We start from the raw sequence: 17,229 nt of genomic DNA, 5'->3' as shown, positions 1-17,229 counted from the left end.
GGTAGCCGGGGTGTTGGAGCAGGCAGCCCTGTTTGGCGGGCATGGAATGTTCTCAGCCCTGGCGCAGGTAAACTCTCACCTGGATTTGCGCCCTGTGTGGCGGGGCTTCTGCCCGGCCGAGCTCCAGAGGTCCTGCCTGTGTGCTGGAGTAACCATGGTGAGAGAGTGTTGCTTCCCCATCTGCTCTGCTGGGTTTCCTCCCCCTTCAGGAGCCCAGGGTCTGAAGGCCGGGCAGGGCCTCTTACACCTTGCCGAACCACTTTAGGGCAATAAGCCTAGGAACTTACTGGTTTCCAGATCCAGCCAGCCCACCAGAGGCTTTACTTCCTGGGAGAAGGAAGGCTGGCCCTTCCACCTCTGAGCACGTGTCCGGGGCTATCCCTTTCCCCATGTTGGTCCCCAGGGTCGCTGCCACACTTTCCCTCATGCAGGTCTTCTGCTATCTCCCAGTGTGTCCCATCTGCCTTGTGTGTGCTCATTTCCTTGTCTGGGGACAGACTCTTGGTGTCCTTGGTGAGTTGAGCTTCTGGTAGGTTCTTTAGCAGTCCTTGGGCAGTACGTCTTGGAGAGCCAGACTGGGGCAGTCAGGTGAAGGCAACCCACAGGGAGCAGGAGGGACCCTTCTGAACCCCGAGGGGCTGCTGTGAAGGTGAGAACCCCGCCTGGTGCCGCTGGCAGCGTGAGTGCTGCTTTCTGGGTCAGGGATGTCCTTGCTCCATAGGTGAGGTCTGCTCTAGGTCTCGCCAGACCCTAGGTTAAGTGGTAATGGGGGATCAGAAATCTTCTGGGGAGGGCAATATGTGTGATCCTGAGAGTCCTACAGACAGCAGTTGGTTTGAGCTCTTGGGGCGTTCCCAGGGTTGGCGTGACTCCTGCTTCCAGAGGTCAGCTCTGGTCAGGACTGTTGGGTGGGGCACCTATGTAGGCCGGCATGTTGGGGTTTGGGTGGTCTTCCCGGCACAGGACCTTGAGTGTGCTCATGCAAGTTGCTTTCAAACAGAGGCTCCTGGGATGAGACACCAGACCACAGGTTGTGGTCTTTGGCCGTAACCTTTGTGTCCGGGCACTTGGAGCCTGTCTGCATTCCCTAACCCGCACACATTGTCCTGTGGGCAGCTACTCATCAGAAAATTACATCAAAAGGTCCCAGCTGACCTGTTGGACACCACACCAGGTCCTGACACACCGCTGGTCTCTTCCATGTGGTGCAGTTAGTCTAAAATAGCACTGGCCCAGGGATTGCCGCCCACTGGTGGCTGTTCCCTGTCCAGTGGGCTGTGCCCCGTACTGTGTGTTAGACACCTCAGCCCCAGGTCTGTGCTGGTGACGGGCTCTGGGCGGGAGCTGTAAGGTTCTGAAGGTGCCTGTGGAGTGACTTGTTCCCTTTGCTTGCATCATCGCTGTGGCCCCTGCTGTGGACGCTGTCAGGAAGGTGCTGTAGGATCCGTAGACCGCTCTTACCCCATGTGTGTCCCTTGTCCCTTCTCTGATACCAGCCCCTCATTTCTTTCCTCCTCTGATGGCCCCCAATCTCTTGATCTTTATAGCCATACACCTGAGAGGAAGGTTAACATTCAGATGGTTAAAATAAGGGGCTTGTGTAGTATGTGGAGCTGCTTGACTTGGCCTTTTTTTTTTTTTTTTAAGATTTTTATTTATTTGAGAGAAAGAACGTGAGCGGGGAGGAGGGGCGATAAGAGAAGCGGACTCCCTGCTGAGCAAGGAGCCCAAGGTGGGACTTGATCCCAGGACCCTGGGATTATGACTTGAGCTGAAGGCAGATGCTTAACTGACTGAGACACTCAGGTGCCCCTTGACTTTGACTTTTTAAAATTTAATTGAATTGATTTATTTGAGAGAGGGGAAGAGGGAGCACAAGCAGGGGGAGGGGCAGAGGGAGAAGCAGACTCCCTGCTGAGCGGGGAGCCCCATGTGGGACTTGATCCCAGGACCCTGGGAGCATAAACTGGGCTGAAGCCAGGCAGACGATTCACCAAACGAGCCACCCAGGTGGTTTTTGGCTTGGTTTTGTTTTTTAAAGATTTTTTAGTCTGAACCCAATGTGAGGCTCAAACTCCTGACCCAAAGATCAAGCTTCAATATGCTACAGACTGTGCCAGCCAGGTTCCCCTTGACCATTTCTTGCACCAGGTGCAGGTGTGTGGTTCAGCCGTTTCGGACAGTCCTGTTTCTTTTTGACCAGCCTCTTCTGTGCTTCTGCTCAGCCACCCTCTGACCTGCTGGCTCACAGCTGTATTTCCAGACAAAGCCCTGCTTCCGAACTGCAGGCTGGGTCCCCAGGTATCCGTGGGGAGTGGGGATTTCAGAGTCAGCCTTATCCAGTTCCCTGGGGTCATCCCAACAAAGTATCACAGCTACATGGCTCAGAACAACAATGTATCACCCCATTTGTGGAGGTCACAAGTCCCAAATCAAGGTGTTGGCAGGACCATGCCCCCTCTGAACACAAGGTGTGTGCGTTCCAGACCTCTCCCAGCTTCTGGCAGTTTCAGGTGACCCTTCCTTCGTACCAACCCTCCGTCTTTACGTCATCTTCCCTGTGTGGGTCTGTTCTTGAGAGACCAAATCACCGCTTCAGAAGGATACCAGTCAGGGGCATCTGGGCAGCTCAGTAGGTTAAGTGTCTGCCTTTGGCTCAGGTCATGGGGTCATGATCCCAAGGTCCTGGGATGGAGCCCCACATCAGCTCCTTGCTCAGCAGGAAACCTGCTTCTCCCTCTCCCTCTGTCTGCCGCTTCCCTGCTTGTGTGCGCGTGCTCTCCCTCTCTCTCTCTCTCACTCTCTGACAAATAAAAACATCTTAAAAAATAAATAAAGGGGCGCCTGGGTGGCTCAGTGGATTAAAGCCTCTGCCTTCAGCTCGGGTCATGATCCCAGGGTCCTGGGATCAAGCCCCACATCAGGCTCTCTGCTCAGCGGGGAGCCTGCTTCTCCCTCTCTCTGCCTGCCTCTCTGCCTACTTGTGATCTCTCTCTGTCAAATAAATAAATAAAATCTTAAAAAATAAAGATACCAGTCCTGTAGGACTAGGGCCCACCTTAATGACCTCATTTCAACTGGGTGACCTCAGTAAAGACCCTGTTTCCAAATGTCACGTTCTCTGGTGCTGCGGGATAGGACTTCCCAGCTTTCTGGAAAGACCGTTCAGTCCATCCTTAACAACGTCCAAAGCTCGCGGTCCCCAAACCTGTGCTGTAGTATATACTGGTTTTCTTGACCGGCAGCAGCATCTCCTCAGCCTCCCAGATCAGATCGGGGCTGTGCACGATGTCCTCCCTTACATTCTAGGAGGCCGACAGAGCCCTGCCCCTTGGGCCCAGACGCGGGCTCGTCCCCAGGCCCCCTGTCCACCTTCGTGTCCACCACCCCAGCCCGCCGCGCATCAGGCACCCCCAGCTGGCCCTGGCTCCTTTCTCCTATGTCCTGGCGGGCGGGCCTGCGTCCGCGGGTGCCCCGCGCTTCTCGCAGGCCCGGCAGCCCCCTCGGATGGCCGTGAGGGTCAGAAGGCGGGCATGGCCCAGCCCCTTTGGGGCCGACCCCGGACCCCGGACTCGGCTCCCTAAAGGTCTAGGCCCTTTGCTCACCCCTACTTCCGTGCCCTGTTTCCCTTCTCCTTCCCCCGTCCCCCTCCGTCCAGCCGTTATAGGAGCCCCCTCGAATGCCATTCCGTCTGGATACTGGGCTGCCGCCTCCAGACCCGCGTGCAGCCCGCGGAGGTCCGCCGGCAGGGGGCGCAAGAGCCCGGCCTCTCGCGAGGTTACAACGGCGGCCGGAAGTCCCGCCCCGGTGCCCCGGAGGTGGGGGCGATTGCGGAAGTAAAAACGACGGGTCCGGAACTTAGTTCTCTCTTCCTCGCCGACCTCACCCCCGAGTCCGATCCCGGTCCCGGCGCTCCCCGCCGACCTCAGCCCCGACCCCCGCTCTCCCCGCCGACCTCAGCCCCGACCCCGCTCTCCCCGCGGACCTCAGCCCCGACTCCGACCCCCGCTCTCAACCTGGCCTCGCCACCCCGCCTTCGCCGCCCGGTCTCCGCTGTGTCCGGGTCTGACTCCTGCGGCCCGGGAAGTCGCGTCCGGCTGCTGCAGGCGGTGGACACGGAGTACACCGCGGACTCGGTGGAGTGGTGCCCGCTGGAAGGCAGCAGGCACTTGCTGGTCTGCGGCACCTACCAGCTGCAGAAGCCGGAGGACCCGCGCGCCGACCTTGAGAACAAGGTGTGCGGTGCCCTCCTGCCTTCGGCGGCCCTGACCGCGGCTCTCTAGGTGTGCGCTCCCCAGGTGGCATCTCCAGTCGCTAAAACTCCGCTCCTCTTCCAGGAGACGTCTCAGGAAGGGCGGGGAAAGGGTTCAGACACGCAGAGCCTTCCACGCCCGCTGGGGCCTGTCGGGCCTGCAGTGGGGAAGGTTGGAAGAGAAAGTCTGTGGAGTCACACAGGAGATGAAGATGTGACAGTGGCCTTGTGGTCGGAAGGTAGAAGGGCTTTTTTTTTTTTAAGATTTTATGTATTTATTTAACAGATCACAAGTAGGCAGAGAGGCAGGCAGAGAGATGGGGGAAGCAGGCTCCCGGCTGAGCAGAGAGCGCAACGGGCGGCTGGATCCCAGGACCCCGGGATCATGCCCTGAGCCGAAGGCAGAGGCTTTAACCCACTGAGCCACCCAGGCGCCCCTGGGACTTTTTTTTTTTTTTTTTTAAGTTTATTTATGTAAGTAATCTCTACACCAGCCCTGAGAGCAAGAGCTGCATTCTGCACGGACTGCGCCAGCCTGGCACTGGGAATGGGTGTCTTGAAAGTCCCTTATACGCAGGTGTGGCTCAGGTTTATGGGTGAAGTCTAGAATAAAGAGAAAATGGGAATTTGAAGGAGCTATTTCTAATCTCTTGAAGGCATCTATTCAGATGCAAACCAGGACGCTTTTAAGAATGAGAACTGGTGCCCCAGCAACATGCTGAAGCCAGGACCTTTCAGGGCTGACTGGGTCCTGCAGCGACCCTACCATAGCCAGTTCTTAGAAGTCCACTTAGAAGGAGCATTCTAGGGGCACCTGGCTGGCTCAGTCAGTAGACCATGCAACTCTTGATCTCAGGATCGTGAGTTTGAAACCCACATTGGTTGTAGAGATTATTTAAATAAAACTTAAAAAGGGGGGGGGCACCTGTGTGGCTCAGTGGGTTGGGCCTCTGCCTTCGGCTGGGCTGCTGATCTCGGGGTCCTGGGATCATGACCTGAGCCAAAGGCAGACACTTAACCCACTGAGCCACCAAGATGCCCCAATAAATAAAATCTTTAAAAACAAAAAAATTCTAGGGGCACCTGGGTGGCTCAGTGGGTTAAGCCTCTACTTTCAGCTCAGGTCATGATCCCGGGGTCCTGGGATTGAGTCCCGCATTGGGCTCTCTGCTCAGCGGGGAGCCTGCTTCCCCATCTCTCTCTGCCTGCCTCTCTGCCTACTTGTGATCGCTGTTAAATGAATAAATAAAAAAAATCTTAAAAAAAAAAATTCTGTGGTGAGCCCAACAGAGTTTATGTGCCTACCCACTAATTGTATAACACGAGAAGAGACATTTCTGCAGAAAATCAGGGGTGTTGCTTCCAGGTAGAGTTCCAGAGTCTGTTTTGTTTTGTTTTAAGATTTTATTTATTTGAGAGAGAGAAAGAACAAGCAGCAGGGGGAGGACAAAGGGAGGAGCAGACCCCTTCTTGAGCAGGGAGCCAGACAGGGGACTTAATCCCAGGGCCCTGAGATCATGACCCGAGCCAAAGGCAGAGGCTTAACTTACTGAGCCACAAGAGTCCCAGAGTCTTGGCCAACCTTTTCTTTCCTTTGATTCCTTTTACCATGCCTTGGGTTCTTCGGTATCTATCAGGGTAATCAGAGAATACATCTGTCTTTTCCATAGAGTGGACTGGATGCTGATGAGCCTCAAACCCGTTTGGGTCGTCTCTACTTGTATAGTTTCAATGAGGACAACTCTGCTCACCCCCTGCTCGAGGTCCAAAGAAGAGATACTTCTGCAATCCTGGACATGAAATGGTATGATGTTGGTAAAAATCCCTCTTGTCTGGAATTCGTCATGAGTATCTGTTCATTTAATCAGGGAGCCTGATGCCTGTCAGCATTCAATAAGATGAGGAAATGTCTGAACTTTTTCATTTCTTTATTGTTTTGCCCACCTGTTGGCCCTGGGAGCGTATTGTAGACTGGGGCTCCTTTCAGTTGTCATGTTCCAAGTCCTAGGGTTGGTGGGAGTCTGGAAAGTGATGCTCATTTTCTGCTTCATAAGCAGGGGAATCTTGGAACAGAACTGCAGGCTATAGCCTGGTTTTGGAGCTGAAATTTAAGTAAGTTCTTGAGGTCCATAATGCTGTTCCGTGCCCTGGGTGCGTCCTGTGCTCTGACTGGCGTATGAATTCTCCCCACAGGTGCCACATCCTGGTGGCTGGCCATGCCCTCTTGGGTGTGGCAGATGCTGGTGGGTCCATAGAACTCCTCCGCTTGGTGGGGTCTGAGGTCAGTGACTAGGACCAGGAGTTGGGGGCGGGGGGGGTCGGAAAGAATCTGAACGGAGAGGGTTTGGGCGTGAGGCTGTGCTGCTGCAAACCTTTCTGTGGCATGATTTCTGTTCAGTGGCAAACTTTATCATAAAGCATTCTAATCTAGCATGCGGTCTGTTTTAAATTACGGGGTCCTGCATCTGACTCTGAGAAGAGGTCACCCATGTGTCCCCAGTGGAAGGGCTGAGGTGACAGGGCATTCATTCATTCACCTGTCAGTGGATCTGAAAGTTCTTCTGTGTGGAAAGCCTGGACCAGCGTTCTTAGGCTGATGCTGCTGGGGCCAAGAATAGCAACGAACTTCCTGTGGGAAAGTGGCACTTGTCACCCATAATCAGGAAGGGATGTGTCTCCCCTGTGGCTTTCTCAGACTGTTTGTTATTGGTCAGTGCCACGTGTTTGCAAAATGACTGCATCTGACGGTCAGAGGCTCCGGAGAACAGGGGAGTCCTGTCGTCGAGGGAAGGCAGAGCCCACAAGACCAGCCCTGACTCGGTGGGAGGGACACACACCAACACAGGTGTGCAGGCGGGACCGGAGCAGGTCCACTTGCTGTTGGAGTTAGGGCGGCTGAGGGCTTGTGTGTAAAGAGCCGTGCTGCAGCCCTGTCTGAGGAAGGAGGGAGGGAATAATCTGGGGAAGACTGTGGGCCCATGAACCAGCTTCTGGCAAGAGCAGATCACCCTCAGAGAGGACTCTGAGGAAGCCGCCTGCTAGGAGCCTTTTAAGGGAGGTAAGCATCGTCCAGCTTGTCTAGGTCATAAGATACGTACGTAAGTCTTAGAAAAGAGAAATCGTGTTTAATGGCTAGTTGCAGCTTCTGAAATGGAAACTAGCAGAAAGATCCCAATGTCACTGTCCCTGAAGACAGGGTGTCCCAGCATCCCTGGAGGCGGGGAGAGGCAGGTGGTGTCTGTCAGTGGTGCTTCCTGGGGCCCGTGACTAGGAGTGCATGGACAGCGAAGGGTAGAGAGACCTGCTTCTGCTCAGGTCGCGTGTAGGAGTCCTCCTCCCACAGGTGTGGGGGCGTCTAGAGAGCAGGGGCCGGGTCCACAGTGTTCTCTCATTCTGTGATGAATCAAGGACTAACACGCTTTGTTCGTCTAGTAGTAGAGGAGGGAGTGATGGCCACCTGAGCTAGAGTACTTGTCTTTCTGGGGTTCCGGGCTGTTTCCCTTAGATAGCGCTCCTTTCTCTCCGGTAGAATGCTTACACACTGCAGCCAGTTTCCAGCTTTGCCCTGGGGAAGCAGTGTCTGGCCCTGTCTCTGGATTGGTCCACTGGGAGAACTGAAAGGTAAGACCGGCGCTGGTGAGGGACCCCAGGTTTTCCTCTGGGGAGTCGTTGCTCTTCTCACGCAAGAGAGGTTTGAAACCTCGAGGCAGCCTTGATGGCAGCTTCCCAGACCGGGGAATGTCACTACCAGTCCTAATCCAGAGAGAGCACATTCCAGCTTTTCAGATAAAAGGAACGGTGTTTTCATCAAGAAAAGCTGACACGGGTTTATTTTAACAAGCTCAGTGGTAGTTTCTGCCAGATGCTCAAACGTCTTAACGGGCAAGTCTGCAGACCAGGTCCATGGGGAACCTAACCTCTCCCATGAATATCGCAAGGTGTCACCCGCTGGGAACCAGAAGAGGGTGGTGAGTTTGGGTCAGTGCATAAATTCATCTGGGTTTCTCCCTTGGTTCCCTGCGTCTAGGGCCAGTGACCAGCCCTTGAAAATCATTGGCAGCGACTCCAAGGGGCAGCTCCACCTGCTAGAGGTGACTGAGGCAGGGCTGCAGGAGGTGGCCACGTGGCCTGCCCATCACTTTGAGGCCTGGATCGCTGCTTTTGATTACTGGCGGACGGAAATCGTGTATTCAGGTTGGTACTTCTCCGCTGGGTGTTGGCCCCATGAGGGAGGGAGTGAGCAAGTGTGGCTCGTGTTAGGGCCGTGACTCTGGACGTGTTGGGACCTTGAAGACCCTCTGTGGAGACAAAAGCTGTAGCTGGTACTCTCGACTTAGCCGTTCAGGCTTTGTGGGATCTTGGGTAGCGCTGACCACGTGCTGGAGCAGCAGAGCCCGGCCTCCTGCCACTCCTGGTATCTGATCCCATGCTCCTGCTGCGAGAAATCCAGAGTCCCACGTTTCCCACTGCTATTTCTGTGTCCAGTACTGACTTTGTGACGCTGGGTTTCAGGCTTGTCTACTCCCTTGGATACAGTTTACCTTCCCAAAGAAAAGGCCTAGAGAGAAGGGCTTGGTTCCCTGGTATCGTGGGTGGTGTGCGCGCAGGTCCTGATGCGAGGATGAGAAATTCCTCGAGCTAGAGTTTGCAGGAGCTGGGCATCTGTGATCAGCCCCTTTCAGCTGAGTGGAGAGGGCTCATGGGAGATGGGAGGCAGGGGACGCTGGCCGCTGAGAGAAGGCAGAAGGGGCGCTCCTGGATGTGCAGAGAGGGAAAGAAAAGATCTGACCCTCGCTTCCCTCTGCGGCCAGTTGCCAGTAGTGCTCTAGGCTTCACAGCACGCTGAGGGCAGGGACGTTCTCTTGGACTGTCAGGAAGCTGCGTGGTCCCCCGCTCTCTGCCAGAACCACTCTCACTTGGCTCCTCAGTGCCTGGTCCAGCACCCTCTCAGCTACGTTCCCGTGCTGACTGGCACAGTCTTCCTTGAGTTATCTTGGACTTCTCCTCTGCTGATTGCTCCTTGTTCTACTTTGGTGGCTCGTCCCCTCTGCTTAAAAGTGTCCCTGTCCTCTGGCCTCTGTCTGGTGCTCTTCTCTCTGTGCATTGTCACTCCCCTGACTTCAGCTACGGGCCCTGTCTTCGAGAAACAACTGCATTTTGGTGCTTAAGCAGACCTCTTTCTTTCCCTCCTTTCCTTCGCTTCCCCTTCCTTCCTGTCACTCTCTCTTTCTTCCTTTTAAGGAAATTTTTCTTAGTTATTTTAAGGCATCTCTGCACCGAGGGTGGGGCTCAAACTCAAAACCCTGAGATCAGAGTCACATGCTTTTTTGCCTGAGCCAGCCAGGCACCCCAGGATTTAATTTTTTTAGGTCTTCTCATTCTTGGATGAGTACTACCTTGAGGCTTAGCTAATTCAGAGCAAGGGTATCGTGGTGGCTATGATTTCATAATTCAGCACCAACTCATTTTTTCACCGAATGTTTATGGAGCATGTGCTGTGTCCGTGCAGAGTTCTAGGTGCTGGAGATCATGAGTGAACAGGGCGGACAGCAGTCCCTGCTTTCAATGAGCGTACGTTGAGATGGGACAGGCAGTGGGCGTGGCACAGTGCGGAGCAGCTCAGAGGTGATCAGTGCTTTGGGAAGGAGAAAGGTAGAGCAGGGTGGAGGTACTGGGGTGTGGGCAGGTGCCGGCTGTCCTGTCACAGAGCACGGTCACTGGGGGCAGAGGCCTCGAGCAGGAGTGAGCCTGCTGCATGGGGAGAGCTGTAGGACCAGAAAGCTGGGAGGAGTGGCAGACAGGAGGTGGGGAGATCGAAGTCCCAGGGCCCTGCAGGCTACGGGGAGGACTTTGGCTTTTGCTCAGAATGAACTGGGAGCCACAGCAGGATGTTGGGCAGAGGGATGACATCCCCTGACTTACATCTTCGAATCCAAGGGGGTCTTTTCCCTAAGGTGTTGAGTGCAGCTGCAAGGACTTGGGGGCAGAGCCCGGAGACCCGCCACGCAGGTGGTGGTAAGAAGGCCTCAGACCAAGTTGGGGGTGGCACGCGCAGGGGAAGACCCGTAGGGGTGTGGGTGTCTGTGTGCCGCGGGTCACCAGGGTGTCCTGGTGGATGAACATGCTGGAAGACAGGAGAGACCAGCATGCGAAGAGGCCACTACCGGCTCTGTCTGCGAGTCTGCCCCCGGCCGGCAGCCACCTGTCGGAGGCTCTCCCGCAGGCATCACACCTGCCGCACCGGTTCCGTCCGTCTCCTTAGTTGAGGCCATGTTCATCCGTCTCCCTTCCGTCTGTTGTGGGAGTCCGTAGTGTGCTCAGAGGGTGTTGATGGGCAGGTTGAGTGGACGGGGGCCAGGTGGCGGGCAGGTGGGTATGTGGGGGGGTAGACGGTCGAGTGGATGGCTGCGGTGGTCAGACCCAGGTGTTTTCGTTTGCTCCCCTTCACTCTCCCTGTGGGCCTGTGTCCCAGCCTTGCTCCCCTTCTTCCAAGATAGCCACCAGTCCCCTTTATCTGTTCTTCTTTTCTTTTTTTTAAGATTTTGTCTATTTATTTGACAGAGACAGTGAGAGAGGGAACACAAGCAGGGGGAGTGGGAGAGGGAGAAGGCGGCTTCCCGCCGAGCAGGGAGCTCGATGTGGGGCTCGATCCCAGGACCCTGGGATCCTGACCTGAGCCGAAGGCAGACGCTCAACGATTGAGCCCCCAAGCACCCCAGTACCCTCTATCTTGTTGCTGCTTTTCTTTAAAGACTGTGGATGATGGCACCAGCTTCCCCTTTCTTCCTATCTTTTCAGTTCCCTAAGACAAGCAGGGGTGCTTTCTACTGTAAGGGTACAAAGGGCACTTCCCTTTAAAACACACTGGGGTGGGCTGAAGGTTCCAGAAACGCGAGAAGTGCTCCTGCTTGCCGCCTCCTGCCCGCAGTTCCCGTTCAGAGTTCTTTGCTATGGCAGCTTGGGTTTGTGGCGCCAGGACCACTGAGTGCTGGAGCCTACGAAGTGGCCGCTTCAGCTAGGTCATGACCTGGAAACTCTTCCCCTAACTTCGTGGCCTTCCCTGTTATTCCTCTAGGCCGAGCCCCTCAGCCTCTCCTGTCTTCCCCGCGGGGGCCCTCTACAAGTCTGAAGACACAGTTCCAGCACAGGGCTCTTCTGCCTGCCGGCCCCCGCAACCACGGGATCGCCCATGGCATCAGTGTCCTCCCTGGGGGGGAGTGGTTGCCTCCTGTTGTCAGTGCCATTGTCAGTGGGCCTTTCTATTTCCACACAGGTGGGGACGACGGCCTTCTGAAAGGCTGGGACACCAGGACACCTGGCACGTGTGTGTTCACTAGCGAGAGGTGAGTTACCAAGGGGCCAGCCCTCGGCGTGCAACACCAGCGCCCCATCCCTCCTCTGTGGATGTTCCCCTGGGGTTGGGACCCTGCGCGGGCTCAGACCTCGCACTTTTGCCCACAGACACTCCATGGGCGTGTGCAGCGTGCGAAGTAGCCCCCACCAGGAGGACATCTTGGCCACGGGAAGGTGAGTCCCTTCAGGTTGTCCCGGGGCTCCGTCTTCCTTCTTTCACTTCCTTTTCTCATGTTGACCATTGCAGTGCTGTTGGATGGGCCCAGCTGTTCCACCAGAGTGTAGAGAGCTGGGCTTGGGAAGGGACTCTGTCCCAGAGGAAGGAGTGGCATGGGTGTCCCTGGGAGGTGGCCCTTGCACCTAGGGGGTTTGGGGGAAAATCAGCTGTTGGTTTTCCTGCACGCTCCCTGTGGGTTTCAGCTACGACGAGCACGTTCTGCTGTGGGACACTCGGAACATGAAGGAGCCATTCGCAGACATGGCCGCACAGGGCGGAGTATGGCGGCTCAGGTGGCACCCTTTCCGCCACCACCTGCTCCTGGCGGCGTGTATGCACGGCGGCTTTCAGATCTTCAACTGCCAGAAGGCGATAGGCAAGTGGGGGCCCCGTGGCAGGCAGGCCTGGGGTGGGGGTTCCCAGGGTCCCTGCTCCCTGGCTCTGCCCAGCTCCTCCTGTACGCTCTACACATTCCCAGGCTCACACCCCAGTCCCACTGAGGCCCGTACCTGGGCCAGGCCCGAACTCAGTCTGTGGCACTCCACTTCTTAGCCACAGTCCTCACCTGACCAGCTCGGTCACCCGGGTTCCTCCCACTGGTTAGCTGTCCTCTGCCCTGTTAGGACTCTGCTCTGAAAGCGTCACCACCTGTCTCTCCCGTAGCCGTCCTTGGCCCACTTTCTGCCACGTCCTTCCTGCCTGTGCACAGTTTGGTCTGGGTGGCCACATGCTTCCCACATGCTTCGGCTCTCTCCGCCTTGCTCCCACTCTCTGGGCAGCACCCGGTTCCGCGTGGGCCTGACCCATTTGGGGGCTCTCACTCTAGGTTGGTGTTAACGGTGGGTTCTCAGAGTTGCCAGGCAAACCGTGTCCTTCCTCTAGCCAATCGTCCTTTACCCGGCAGAACTTTTGCACGTTTTGTTCTCTCTTCTCAAGCCCCCAGCGCCCCCTTTCCCTCCTCATAGCCTCAGTCTGTGACTCCCCCTCCCTCCTTGTCCACGCGAAGAAGAAGCGACTGAGAGACACCACCTCTACCTCCTCCGTGCGGCTCTGCGGCCCGCCCACTCTCCCCCCGAGCGGGGCTGCGCTCCCGGATTCCTGTTCTGTGTCTTCGGTTCCGCTGTCTGTCGCGCGTCCGCTCTGGTAGTTCCACGGACGTGCAGTTTCTCAGCCGAAAGCCATGTGAGGTCTTGTGTTTAATGAGACATTGCCCTCTGAGCCCTGCTCTCGATGCGTGCCATCAGTTTTGGGGTATGGTATGTTTTCATTCATCTCAAAGTACTTTCTAGGGGCGCCCAGGTGGCTCAGTGGGTTAAGCCTCTGCCTTCGGCTCAGGTCATGATCTCAGGGTCCTGGGATTGAGCCCCGCATCGGGCTCTCTGCTCAGCGGGGAGCCTGCTTTCCCCTCTCTCTGCCTCTCTGCCTACTTGTGATCTCTGTCTGTCAAATAAATAAATAACCTTGTGATTTCTTCTTTGACTCATTAGTTATTGACGAGTGTGTTGTTTAATCCCAAACTTTTGTGACTGTCCTAAATTTTTTTTTTTTAAGATAGGTTTATTTATTTGACAGACAGAGATCACAAGTAGGCAGAGAGGCAGGCAGAGAGAGAGGGGGAAGCAGGCTCCCCGCTGAGCAGAGAGCCCGATGCGGGGCTCGATCCCAGGATTCTGGGATCATGACCTGAGCTGAAGGCAGAGGCTTAACCCACTGAGCCACCCAGGCGCCCCTGTCCTAAATTTCTACACATATTTCTAATTTCATTCCTTTGTGGGTTCCTTTTAAGTTTATTGAGACTTGCTGCGTGCGTTTGTGTGTGGTTGGTCCCAGAGTGCGTCCTGCGTGCCCTTCAGAAGAGCGGGTTCGGTGGCTGTGGGCGGAGTGCTCTGCAGATTCTCTTCAAGGGGTCTGTTGATTTTCTGTCTGGTTGTACATTAGTTTTTTATTTAAAAATACCTTTTTCTAAGTAATCCCTATGCCCAACGTGGGGCTTGAACCCACAACCCATAATCAGGAGTCGCAGACTCCACTGATGGCTCATTTTTTTTATGTGTCCTTCATATTTTCTCATTATTTTTATTATTTAAAGATTTTTTTACTTATTTGAGAGAGAGTGCACAGTGTGTATGCACATTGTGGGGGGAGGAGCACAGGGAGGGAGAATCTCAAGCAGACACCCCCTTCCGCCCCCACGTGGAGTCCCCCAAGATCATGACCTGAGCTGAAACCCAGAGCCGGACTCTCAAGTGACTGAGCCACCAGGTGCCCCTGTTGTTGGTCATGGAAAGTGGGCAGTGAAGTCTCTGGCTGCTGTGCTTGTGTTGTGAATTTCTTCCCTCGTTTCTGTCTGTGTCCTCGTGTATTTTGGGGCTCTGTTGTTCGGCATCTGTATGTTTATGCTGTTTGCATTTTCCTAACGAACTGACCCGCATGGTTGTGAGGGTCCCTCCTGCCGCCTAGGGACTCTGTGGGCTTCAGGCCGGCCCCGTCTGGTAGCAGCCGAGCCATGTGCGCCCTCTCGCGGCTGCGGTTGGCACAGCATGTCTGCCCTGTCTTCTTGCTTTCAGTCCGTTCCTCACTCGGAGTCTGAAGTGTCTCCCATGCGGTTGGTGGGTTTTTTCAGGAACGTTACAAAAATGACGTTCTGCCTTCCTTAGTGGGCTTCGTCAGGGGCCACATGATGTCACTTTGTCTTTTTCCCGCGGATGAGGCTAATTTGGTCACTTGGTTGAGGTCTCCCCTGGACTGCTTCACTATAAAAATGTTTTTCCTTGTGTAATTAGTACTAATTAGTCTGTGGTTAGAGTGTTTGAACCTTTGTGTTCTTCATCAGACTGTCACTCAACACATGATGATTCTTGCCTGAACAAGATTATTACTATAATTACAAAGATTTCCTATTTTCTTTTTCTTTTTTCTTTCTTTTTTTTTTTTTTTTTTTTTTGATTTATTTACTTACTTTAGAGAGAGAGCATGAGCGAGGATGCATGCATGTTCAGGGGGGAGGGGCAGAGGGGGAGGGAGAGTGAGAGCGAGTCTTCAGCAGACTTTGTGCTGAGCACAGAGCCTGACATGGGCTCTCACAGCCCTGTGATCATGACCCGAGCCAGAACCAAGAGTCGGTCGCTTAACCAACCTCACCACCCTGGTGCTCTGGTATCAGTTTTTCTTTTTTTTTTTTTTTTAAGATTTATTTATTTATTTGACAGACAGAGATCACAAGTAGGCAGAGAGAGAGGAGGAAGCAGGCTCCTCGCTGAGCAGAGAGCCCGATGCGGGGCTTGATCCCAGGACCCTGGGACCATGACCCAAGCCGAAGGCAGAGGCTTTAATCCACTGAGCCACCCAGGTGCCCCACTTTTTCTTCATTTTAAACTTAGCTTTTTTATAAGGAAGAAACATCTTCTCTCCCATATATCTGTATTTATTAGCTGTCCATATAGATTCGTGGACTTTTATGTTACTCAGTGGGCCATAAGGTGTTGTCACTACTCACTATACCATTCACATCGTCGTAAAGCTTTCCCATGAAGACCTCCAGAAGCGGTCTCCTGTGTGTGTCATGTCCCCACTTACTTTTGAGTACTTCCCTCAATTTTTTGGCCACCAGGCCTTCCAGCTGGGGACGGCTAAGTCCACACCCCTAGCTCACTGGCCACTAGTTTTCTGGGGCTGCTCTTGCCATCCTTGGCCTCATCCTAGACCCTAGACTACTGCGGGTTTGGCAACACCTTGTCATTTCTTTTGTTGGTCACATGTTGCTTATATACCTTCTTTTTTTTTAAGATTTTATTTATTTATTTGACAGAGAGATAGAGATTACAAGTAGGCAGACAGAGGGAGAGGGAGAAGCAGGCTCCCTGCTGAGCAAGGAGCCTGATGCAGGACTCGATCCCAAGACCCCAAGACCATGACCTGAGCTGAAGGCAGAGGCTTAACCCACTGAGCCACCCAGGCACCTTGCTTGTATACCTTCTGCAGCGAGACTTCTTTCCAGTCCTGCCCTCCAGCCTCAAAGGTGCCATAGTGACTCACCATCAGGAAAACTGCTGAAACTCTTTAGTGACTTTTTTCCAAGCTCAAACCCAGACTTTATGGAGCAGGCACTCCACACATGTCGCCGCTCCCTGGTGGCATTGCCTGGTCACTTGTTTGTGGTCACCCAGATGTGTCCTGTTCTCCATTTCCCACGTGCTTGTTCTCCTTGTTTCTTGTGCGTCCCTGTCGCTCTCCTCTAGCTAACCCTTTGTCCTTTGCTTTGAAGTCTTCACTGAGAGACTTCAGCCAAGTCTGCCCACTTGGAAAGGCACCCTTGCCCGTGTGCTTCTGGGGCCATGCTGATTGCTCTCTGCACACACGGTGCACTCACTGCAGGTGAAGGTCTGCTTTCTTCTCATCTGTCACATCTCAAGGGTTCCTTTGCGTGATGCACGGTGGCTGCCGACAGATGAATGGCTGCTTTTAGCAGAGCCTCCCTCTGAGACTGGGCAGGGGCCATTGGTTGGAAGTGAGGAGGTCAACCTGGGTAACATCACATGTTTGGTCTTATTCCAGAGGAGAAGCGGGAAGCCTACACGGTCTCTGTGTCTCACATGTTGTCCAACTCATTGGTGTATGGAGCTGACTGGTCCTGGCTCTACTCCGGCAGCCTGTCACAGATCGACCAGCCGTGCTGCTTGGGGACTGTTCCCTGCGGCAACTCAGGAGCCAGAGTGGCACCTCTCTGTAGCCTGAAGTCTGTACACCAGTCACCAGCAGCCTCTTGTCATCATTTAGCAGAGGACAAGGAAGAGGGTCCTTCCAGACTTCAGAGTGGCAGCAAACAGAGGACTCCTCTCCAGCCACTCACAGAGGACACGACGAAGAGTGGGAGCTGGCCGCACACTGCAGGGACCAAGGTCTGTGACTGTGACTATGACCTCTGTCTGGAAGCAGCGACCTTGAACACTGACCTCCTAGCTACTTGCTCCTTTTATGATCATGTTCTTCACCTCTGGAAGTGGGAGAGCAGCTGAGCTAGGTTAGAGTTTGGTTGATTTGAAGTCATAAAGGCCATTTCCACAAATAAAACCCAGAGTGTGACTTTGTGAGCGCACTGCACTCAGACCCTCTCACTGGGTGTTCTCCTCCGCAGGGGACTGCACAGGGCCCAGTGGCTTCATGGGCTCTACAGCGTGAACAGTCAGAGAAGCTGTTGGCTTCTCCTAATCTGCTGGGGCATTTCAAGGCGGGGACTCTGCCTGACAGAAAGGGTTCCCAGCTCTCAGACCTGTCAATTTCTTGTGTGAATTGGACATTCAGTTCTTCATGCTTATTTAACTAAAGGAAAGTGTGCTTTTCTTTTTCTTGATTTTATTATTTTTTCAGTGTTTCAAGATTGTTTATGCGCCCTCCTTAACACCCACCA

At 54.3% G+C, this 17,229-nt stretch overlaps 1 protein-coding gene across 1 annotated transcript; it reads left to right on the top strand.

The window, feature by feature from the left end:
- Positions 1 to 41: 41 nt before the first annotated feature.
- On the top strand, positions 42 to 17,172 carry DPH7 (diphthamide biosynthesis 7). The gene is made up of 11 exons (XM_047698932.1): positions 42 to 67; positions 3,393 to 3,527; positions 3,587 to 4,235; positions 5,923 to 6,056; positions 6,446 to 6,533; positions 7,782 to 7,873; positions 8,280 to 8,446; positions 11,526 to 11,595; positions 11,714 to 11,779; positions 12,026 to 12,198; positions 16,377 to 17,172. Exons 1-11 carry the CDS (start codon positions 42 to 44, stop codon positions 16,835 to 16,837), a joined length of 2,061 nt encoding a protein of 686 aa, XP_047554888.1. The 3' UTR covers positions 16,838 to 17,172.
- The last annotated feature ends 57 nt before the right edge of the window (positions 17,173 to 17,229 follow it).

Source organism: Lutra lutra, chromosome 13 (genome assembly GCF_902655055.1).
Source record: "Lutra lutra chromosome 13, mLutLut1.2, whole genome shotgun sequence".
In the NCBI taxonomy this organism is placed as follows: domain Eukaryota; kingdom Metazoa; phylum Chordata; class Mammalia; order Carnivora; family Mustelidae; genus Lutra; species Lutra lutra.
The sequence above is the reverse complement of the archived record's forward strand: the minus strand, read 5'-3'. Positions and strand labels throughout refer to the sequence as shown.